This window comes from Alosa alosa, chromosome 3 (genome assembly GCF_017589495.1).
Source record: "Alosa alosa isolate M-15738 ecotype Scorff River chromosome 3, AALO_Geno_1.1, whole genome shotgun sequence".
Lineage (NCBI taxonomy): Eukaryota > Metazoa > Chordata > Actinopteri > Clupeiformes > Clupeidae > Alosa > Alosa alosa.
In genome coordinates, this window is record NC_063191.1 from 8,087,508 (window position 1) to 8,097,507 (window position 10,000).

The 10,000-nt window shown below is 43.3% G+C and overlaps 1 protein-coding gene across 2 annotated transcripts in view; it reads right to left on the minus strand.

The window, feature by feature from the left end:
* The window catches only part of LOC125292332 (alsin-like), a 51,251-nt gene that overhangs the window by 41,201 nt on the left and 50 nt on the right, over nucleotides 1–10,000 (minus strand). The window contains exons 1-6 of one of the 2 annotated variants that reach the window (XM_048239554.1): nucleotides 9,804–10,000; nucleotides 9,056–9,131; nucleotides 7,174–7,331; nucleotides 5,134–5,560; nucleotides 3,606–4,297; nucleotides 177–533 (exon numbers count right to left, since the gene is read on the minus strand). The exon at nucleotides 9,804–10,000 is cut by the window's right edge and continues 49 nt beyond it. In XM_048239554.1, coding sequence (XP_048095511.1) covers nucleotides 177–533; nucleotides 3,606–4,297; nucleotides 5,134–5,560; nucleotides 7,174–7,331; nucleotides 9,056–9,072 — 1,651 coding nt within the window. In that variant the 5' untranslated portion in view covers nucleotides 9,073–9,131; nucleotides 9,804–10,000. Of the gene's footprint in view, nucleotides 1–176; nucleotides 588–3,605; nucleotides 4,298–5,133; nucleotides 5,561–7,173; nucleotides 7,332–9,055; nucleotides 9,132–9,803 lie in introns of both variants that reach the window. The other variant, XM_048239555.1, reaches the window with a different exon arrangement.

The following is a 10,000-nucleotide window of genomic DNA, read 5'->3' on the forward strand; positions in this document are numbered from 1 at the left end:
TTGAGATGTGATTTGAGTGTTCAGGTATACAAAATAATCAGCTGATATCACCAAACAGTAGATGACCACTGACTGTATGTTTTCTTGTCTGTGTCTGTGTGTGTATGTGTATGTGTGTGTGTGTGTATGTATGTCTACTTTGTACGTGTGGACCCGTCTCAGGTGTGTTTGCGTACCCTGACAGCTGAGCCCAGGTAGTGAGTTCCTGCGTCCGGCCTTGCTGCTGCTGCTGCTGATCTCCTCCAGCCGTACGTCCATCAGGCTGGCACTCCTGGTGCTCGGACCCCGGACCTCCACCCTCAGCAGCCCGCTCAGCGGGTCCCGAGGCCCCTCACACAGCCCCGGCATGCCCCCCTCTCCCCCGCCACCACCAGGACCGCTCGGGGGGTCCAGGTCCCGCTCCAGACCAGAGTCCTCGTCAAAGGTGTCATCGCAGGTGGACGCCAGGTGCTCGTCGAAGGCAGGGTTCAGGTGAGTGTGTGGACAGGTAGGCAGGCAGGCAGGTGAATGGAGTGGGACGGGTTGGGTCACACCTGGATGGGGCACACACATTGGTGTTGCAGGTGTACTGGATTCACCTGTAACAGCTGCATACAGCACACCTGAAATGTATTACTAGAATGCAACATACTGTATGTACAGTAGATGATGCACACCTGGTTGTCGGGATGCACGATTTGGGGAAAATATCTAATTGTGATTTTATTTTGTGACAGATATTGTGATTAGAGCTGTCACTTTTGTGAAAAAAATCCTGTTTGATTCTTGAGACATAATTGTTCATTGAATCGATTGTAAAATCGATTTTTCATGTCTAAAGTAGGGCTGTCAATCGATTAAAAAAAAAATAATCTATTAATTACATACTCTGTGATTAATTAATCTAAATTAATCGCATATATAATTTTTGCTGTGAAAGTATTTTAAATATTTAAATTCAAATTAATCATTGAATAATCAGCATTAGTCACATTAAAGTTCAAAAACTCTTATTATTATTTTTTACTGTTCAAATAATGGCCATAATAATCTATGATATGACCTAATATGCTAAATAAATTCAAAAGTGCTTCGGGAATAAGTTTTTTTTTTCACATACAAGGCATTTCAGGCCACAGATATAACCTAGGGGACACAATGAAAATAAATTAACACTCCCCTCAATGTCAACAGTTATTTCTTTGCATTGATGTGCGACTATAGAGTTGATGAACTCCGGTGATATGCAAATTCCTTGCTGCAGACATTGCAGAGGAAAGTAAATGTTCCAATCAATGATCTAGGAAGCACATTTTCTTCTCTCTCCTTCATTTTACAGTCTAATGGTTACAGACTAGAACGGCTCGGGGGTCATATGGAATCGATTAATCTGCACAAATTTTTTTAATCAGTTATTTTTTCTCAAATTAATGAATCGAAATTAATCAGTTATTTTGACAGCCCTAGTCTAAAGACGTTTCAATTTTCAACGGCAAATATAGGCCAATCCATGAACAACTACAATGTAACAGGCATTAGGACAAACATAATAGGTGCGCTTGAAGACGCACAAGCCAGCAATATTTCTGATGATTTCTTGGCGTGAAGTTTCGTGCACAATGACAAACAGGAGTGCAACATTCTCGAAAAACAATAAGCAGAGTGGACTGCCATAACATTAGTGAAAAACATTACTGCAGGCTTCAACGTGGCTGCGTTTACAATTAGAAATGTCAAACAAATTTCGCCTACATAAAACTCACGACTGCACAGTTTGCATATCGCTTTGTTCTTCTCCATAGTTTGATATACCCAAACCCCGAAGTGCTTCCATATCGAACTCCTCTAGTTATTAGGGCCTATCACTCGTCTCTCTCATGTCGCACAGGTTGATCGCGTTGTCCTCAATTTTTTTTGCAAAACACCAGCAGCACAGCAGCCGATTGAAACAGCTGTTTCCGGAGCGTAAAATTGGTGGGAATTTTCTTTTTAGCTTTCGCAATGCTTACTGCACTTCGAAATTCTTTGTTATTTTTCTGCTTGTTTGTGAGTTTTGTTACATCTAGATTTTTTATTTGTTCAATTCGTTTTAAATTAATAGTGTACATATATTTGGTTAAAATTGATTCCCTATTTTAGTTTTCGAAACTTGTGTTGGTTGGTCCAATCGATTGTGCAATCGATTTTCGAACGTAAAGTGACAGCCCTAATTGTGATTGAATAAGAGTTGCAATATTATTTTTGAATGTGAATTATCTGATTCAGTTCCATATTCCAAATGTCAATTTAATTTGTGCCACCCCTGATTGGTGAGCACAGCCAGTGCACGAGAAGCACAGCACCCCAGATGGACTGCTAAGCTCACCAATCAGAATGTCTGTGCCTCTCACCCACTACGCACACCCACCAACCAGATGTGGTACCGTCAAGGAGGATGACATGAATATAAAAGTAACAAAATTACCTGTGCACTATTATTTGTAGCTTTTGCGATCAGGTGTTGGTTCATATTGGGGTTGTGATTGCGATAATTGTGCAGCCCTACCTGGTTGTGTTTCACTTTCACTTGTATAGACTACACCTGTCTAAGGTACACCGTATACGCATGAGGCAGACCTGATGCGCTCAAATTCATTGAACAGAGGCGAACGTTTGCGGCAAAAAAGTTTGCCTGAACAAATACATTTGAGCGATTTTGTGTAAAGATTCCATCTCAATGATACCTCTCTCCATCAAACTTCCAACATGCTTGCAGAGAACTACCTCCTCAAACTGTTTGCGAGTGTTCGCTGGAAAACTGTTAACAAACATTCAAGGACGTTCCCCTATGTTTGCTAACTTGAACGCACCTCTGGTCTTGTTAGACAGGTGTAGGAAATACTGCACCAGTCTAGGGCATACCTGAACAGGGAACACTTGAATGCAACATATACTGTATTGATGGTGCCACACACAGTAATTTTAACACTGACCTTGATCTAGCCTAGTTTGGCTATTTAAAGCTACTTTATTGCCAAAACACAACACAATGTAAATTAACTATAACAAACAATAAAGGACTTAATCACACAAAGTAGGCCTACTATTTTACTGACTATAAAAAAATAATAATTATGTAGGAAGTTTAGAAGTTTAGAACCCAGAATTGACCTGCACACTACAAAAGTGCACCGAATTCAACACAAATGACTCCATACACTTGGAGGAGGTATGAGTCCTTTCTTCTCCAGATATCTTAGGATTTCGCCGTAGTATCGTTTTAGTATCGAGCATCGTGATATTTATGGCAGGTATCGTATCGAAGTCATAATTTTGGTATTGTGACAACACTACTGTATTGATGGTGCCACACTGTTTACATGACACCTGCGAGGAACACCCTTGCATATAGACCCTTTCAACAATAAAAACAAAAACAATGCTTGAACGTTCTATTTGGGTCCCAATCTACTTCCTCTGTATTAAGATAACATGTGGAATGTTAAAACGGAAGCCTTGTGGGGCCAACTATGATGCTGATAATGGAACTCTCTTTAAAGGGTCTATAGCAACACCCTAGATAGATCATATGCTGCTGGATAATGCCCATGGTTGAGTATATGGTAGGGCACCTGGATGAGGCTTACCTGGTGGGCTTCCACTCTGATGGAGCTGGGTGCCGTGACTGGCGGGTGGAAGGTGGGCGGAGGCTGGCGCGAGGCCTGGCGATGGCATAGGGGTGGTGTTGGGTTGGTCACTGACGGGCGAGGAGGGAGCGGAGTGGGCGGCAGTGCCAGTCTGCTCGGACAGGGAGAGATCCGACATGCGCTTGAGGTAGTTCTTCAGCTCCTGCTCGTCGGGGAACTGAGAACTCCTGGTTCTCTTCACAGGCGCTTTGGCAGTGTCTGTCTGTGCTGGTGTGCTCCCCTCATCAGGTTCTACCACGTTCCCCGCTTTAGAACCTGCCTCCGGAGAATCTCCAGCAGAGCCCACTGCGGGACAGAAGGCCTCAGACGACAGCGACGATCCTACGTGATTGACATCTTGGGTGACCTCGTTTGACCCCTGACCTTCTGAACTTTGACCTGGCTGCTCCTGCTGAGCCTGCTGCTGTTTCTCTGGGGTGCTCTCCTGCCCCTTGACCTCATTGATCTCCACTCCTAGGGGACAGTAGTGGTTGTCGGAGATGATGACGTGGTCGTCGCGGTCGACCATGGTGTAGAGGAGCTGCTGACAGCGGCCGCACTTGTCGAGGGAGAGTGTGCGGGCTGAGGAGGGGGGCAGTGAGCGCACCAGGGCCAGGCTGTGGAAACCCCCACATGCCACCTGCACCACATACCTGCACAGGGACACATAACCAGGTAATACACATTAAAACCCAAACAGGACCAATACACTATATGGGGACACATATCCAGGTTACACAGATTATAACCCAAACAGGACCCATACACTATATGGGGATACATATCCAGGTTACACAGATTATAACCCAAACAGGACCCATACATTATATGGGGACTCATATCGAGGTTACACAGATTATAACCCAAACAGGACCCATACACTATATGGGGACATATATCTAGGTAATACACATTAAAACCCAAACACGACCAATAAACTATATGGGGAGTCATATCCAGGTAACACAGATTAAAACCCAAACAGGAGGACCCATACACTATATGGGGACTCATATCGAGGTAATACTATTTAAAACCAAAAAAGGAATCAAAAAAGACCCATCTGTATGGGGGACACATATCCAGGCAATACAGATTAAAACCCAAATGAAACCCTCGTAAACAAAAATACAGCTCAAATTAAGAGACCACTGCAAATGTTTCTGATGTCATCCTACAGTTGCTAAGTGACATTCAAATAAGTTGACGGTCATATTCAAATTTGCAATGGTCTCTATAATGATCGCCTCTGTGTTGTAAACAGCTCTTTGAATTCAGTATAGGAAATTACTCAGTATAACAAATATATTAGCAAATAAATTATCCATTCTAGGAAATATAATAGGAAACATCAGAATAACAAATTTATTCATTCAAGGACATACAGTAGAGAATGTGCTCAATAGTTAATTTTAGGAAATCTAGAGGTATGTTAAATACAATGAATCCTTCAATCCTTCCTCACTGAGACATAAATAACCCCACTCACCTGCCAGCCAGGTCTTCTACCTTCTGTGGTCGACAGACGGGCGCGTTGCCCTGGGAGACCAGTCCGAGCTGGCACCCGCTGCCCCACGCCCACACCTCGTGTCCGACGGACAGCGCCAGCGTGTGCTGGGCGCCGCACGCCACGCTCTTTGCCCTCACCAGCCGTGGCGTGGTGCCCTCCGTGTCCAGCAGCGTGATGGGCGTCGGGCTGGGCACTTGGCTCCGCCCTGCCAGGCCGCACTGCCCGTGGCTGTTGTCACCCCACATCAGCACGCAGCCGTCGCGCGTCACCGCCCCGCAGTGGAAGCTGCCAGAGGCCACGGACACCACGCCACGCCCGTTCAGGCAAGCCTCCTGCAGGGGCTCCGTCGAGTGGGACCCTGCACCCTGTTTCCATGGCAACTCCCCAAAGCTGTACACAAAGCCACCTGAAAACGTGTGTTAATATTCTATAACATAAAATAGTGATACTATCAGTATCAATATTACTATTGCTATTTTTCTTAATATTATCCTTATCATCATCATTATTATTATTGTCTTCATCATCGTTATTATCAACATTATTATTATTATTATTATTATGTAGTCAACAAAATGTGATAATGAAAACTGTCATCCTTTAAGTCTGTCAAGCAGCTGTAATAGCTAGTGACGCAGCAATGCTGAAAATGAATGTGAGGAATTTGTCAAGCTGCCAAAGAATTTACACCAGAGGCAGTAGAAGCTTACTGCCTCACATCTCTTAACTTCCAGTAATGCCTTCACACACGGTCTAAAAGTCTCAAATGCTTCAGAGGAAAAATTACAGCCCTTACATGCAAAAATGCAAAACCATGCAAAAACATGTGTTCAGTAGCTGTTATGTACAGAGGATATGCAAGTGGTGTCTGTATGTGTTTTAGAGAAGCATTCCACTAGGACAAAGACAAACTGGTCTAAGACTGACACATGTTTGTTCACTGTGTTTTATTTCTTTCACTTTTCCAGTGATTTTTTTTCTCTTGTAATTCTTTAATAAGAATCTGAGCTGTGCTGTGTAAAAGACTTGAAACAGACAGGACCGAGCTCTGCCATACTATCCTCTAATTAAGCAATATAGCACGAGTGAGAGTGGGGTTGGTCATGGATATTCCCACGGGTGTTGTTCGGCCGTATCCACGAGGCCGGAGGCCGAGTGGCGCAGGCAACAACAGCCGTGGGAATATCCATGACCAATCCCACGATCACGAGTGCTATATTGCTTTTATACAACAATTCTACCACAAACTAAATAATCTGAAAACATCCCGTTATTGTTTAAAAATGTTAATTTCGACATCGTTCTTACGCATCAAAAAATAGTTCCCTTTTCAATAGACAGCGTCTTGGTTGCTAGGTAACCAACATTCCAGATCCCTCGTTACGGGTCTTTGTGGTTTACGTGTCTTCTTGAAAGAAATGTTGAAAGTCGGGCTGAAATCACATTCATATCTAGGTAGGTTTGCTGCATGCATGTTACAAGGACACTGGGCCATGTCATGTAAAGGACATGGTACTGCAAAAAAACGGAAACATAGTCTACATTGCAGAACCACTCAACTTTATTTACTATATTTAGCTAATTATGCTAACGTTAGTTATCTACAAGTCTCCTCCAAGTGACAATCATATTATACACAATGCTGGCAATGCTGAGAATAAATAGCATCCTCGTTTTATCTTACTTACATTGAGTTGACTGTGCTGCTTAATCCACAGATGTGGTGAAGCACTGTTTCGTTATGGTTTGCTAAGGAGTAACCCATTGCTTAAAATAGTGGAGGGCTGGGATGAGAACATTGTGTCAAATCTTCGCATTGTATCGCGGAGTGATTTATTTATTAGCTGTGCAAAGTCTGAGTTGAAATGTCCAGGGATATTCCAACTCATGGAACGTCTCTCGGCCAATCAGAAACAAATAAATAGTTCCATAGAACCCAATTGTTGTATAAAAAGCAACAATTTTTTAATTTTAGCGTTCTGATAGAGAATGTCGTTTATGTTTTGTGTACTGCCTCACCTTCAGTCAGCAGGAGGCCATGGCAGGAGCCCAGGGCGGCCTGGATCACAGGCCTGGAGAGGAGCACTCTCTCTGGGCTGACGCTGCAGGAGTAGCCCCTCCACCGGTGGAGCACACCGCGCTCTCTGGAGCTCTCATCAGCACCCGCCTCTCCAGAGCTGCAGAGAGAGGGAGGGAAAGAGGAAAAGAGCAGGAGAGAGAGAGAGAGAGAGAGAGAGAGAGAGAGATGAGACAGGGAGAGAGGAAAAGAGCGGAAGAGAGAGAGAACGAGAGAGAGAGAGAGATGAGACAGGGAGAGAGATGTGGAAGGAAAGAGGTTTAATTTGTTTATTGAACCTGTATTTAAACCTACAAAGTACACTCATCAAAACTTACGATGCATGACAACATCTGCCTACACACACAAAAAGAGGATGAGAGGAGAGGAAGTCATACAAAGACAGGCGGAGAAAGAACGAGAGATAGAGAAAAACAAGAGATGGAGAAAGAACGAGAGATAGAGAAGGAAAGATGAGGGGGAGGTAGACAGAAACTGAAACAGTCACAGACGTGATGAAGTTCTCTACGTTTTTTAGGGGTAAGCACTGTTCCCATTTTCATTCATGGGTCCTTCCACGTCAGTTCAACCAGGGCCCACGCACTTAGGTCTCAAAAAATTCTGAAAAAATTACCAGGTGTACCTATGTTACCCAGGAGACACACTGTAAAGTTACTCTTATTATTAAAATTACTCTTTTTTATTTTCCACCCTGAACATGGGCAAAATGCCCCATTGACATCAATATGTTTTATATAGAGTCACCACACTGCCACCTGTGGTTGTATAGAGTAACCTGTGGTACAGTAGCTCTATACAACATATTGATGTCAATGGTGCATTTTGCCCATGATCAGGGTGGAAAGTGAAAAAAAAGATTTGCATAAGACAAGTCAAATTGGTGTTTTTAAAAAGAAAAGATCATGGAGAATAAAGGAAAAAAATATTTTAAAAATCTTTGTATATTCCCACAAGGTGTTTAGGTGCTCTGAAAATGAGAACCAAAATGATTTTTTAGACTGGTAAGGTCTTCTGTTCAGACCCTGAAGGAATTTATTTTCTGTTCATTGTTTTTTGTGAGAGTATTTCTACTTATCTCAGTAAGGAAAATAAATCAAGAGCCTATGTTGAGTACAAATATGTCTTCTGAAGGCTTAAACAGAGCCCAGCCAAAAACTCCAATAAAATTTGTATCAACTTCGAGGGACAGCTATGACTATGCAGGATTATCCAGACCAAACGTGACGATTTTGCTACATACTATTCCTATTTATGTACCAGCATGCAACATTTGAGCCTCCTACATGGTTTAGTTCTTGCGCTGTGGGCTTGTGAACTTTGACAAAAAAAAGAGCCTGAACAAAATCGACACCCCCCTCCCCCTGTAAAACTGGCTGTATCTTGGAAAGTATTGATCTTACATAAGAGTAACTTTACAGTGTGTCTCCTGGGTAACATAGGTACACCTGGTAATTATTTTAGAATTTTTTGAGACCTAAGTGCGTGGGCCCTGGTTGAATTGACGTGGAATGACCCTCATGCACTTACGGTTCTGGACAGATGTCCTGCACACTAGTCTCTGTAAACTTTGCACACCACACAAGAACTTATTTACACCTCTGCACTTATTATACTCATTCATTTCCAAGCCAAAACATTTCCAACCAACACACACACAGACCACACATCACATAGTCCACAGAGATATATTATGCATGCAATTTGCCATTTGCAATTTGAGTCGGCTACTTAGAATGAATAGAGAATCACCAAGAGATTACACAAGCATAGGCCACATTACAAGATCCATGTTACTTCAGATTCAGTGCCTGGAAATACTATTACCTTTTACTTGTGTCCATTAGTGTGCCATCATCATACCGTCTGATTATAACACTGGCATCTTCTGAGAATAGTCAATCTGCAAAAGAGGGAGTTGGGCATATTGTTCCAGTCTGTTTGTGGTTTAGATAGCCTATTGGTATGACAGCAGGAACAATGGCCCCCAAAGGGAATGGAGTCTGACATAACCTCGAGTGTGTGTGTGTGTGTGTGTGTGTGTGTGTGTGTGTGTGTGTGTGTGTGTGCGTGCGTGCGTGAGTGAGTGCGTGTCTGTGGTCCAGATTTTGAGATGCTGCGTTTTGACCTTCAGTGCATAAGAGGTCTTAGAACAATGGTTGTTTGACAGCGGACAGAAACAGCAAACTGTGGTTTGCCATGTTCTAGCCATTATGTGGTTTCTGTGAAAATGCCAGTACTGTCCAGCACGGAGGATAAAAGACGGCTTTTCCACATCACGGCTGTGTGAGTCTGTGTGAGCATGGTTTAGAAGGGAATGTGTGTTTGTCACCAAAACAAAGCGTAACGGTGTCAAAACAGTGGACAACCAACGACAAATGTAGCCTAGTCTGTCTGCCTAGAGTAGTTGCAACATTGCAAACTCGAGACGACTTTGTTACACACGCGTGATAAACGTTCCACTGCTCACGAACAATAACAATCACATCGCAAAGTTTGTGCTGTTTCGAGAGGCAGTGAGTGATTAATGAGCAAATAATACAGACGTTGTTTACCTCCCTCGTGTCATACTTACAGAAATCCACGATACATCAGAATTCACGGAGCGCGTTTGACAGCCATAGTTAGGACTACTAAACTGTAGTTTTCTAAACCGAACAGGCTACTGGTCGGCTCTAAGCGTCTCATGTAGGCTAAACTTTGGCGCAAACTTCCGGGAGTGGCAGCGGTCTTCTGACAGCCGCCGTTCGTTTTACAGTGGCTGATCTCGAC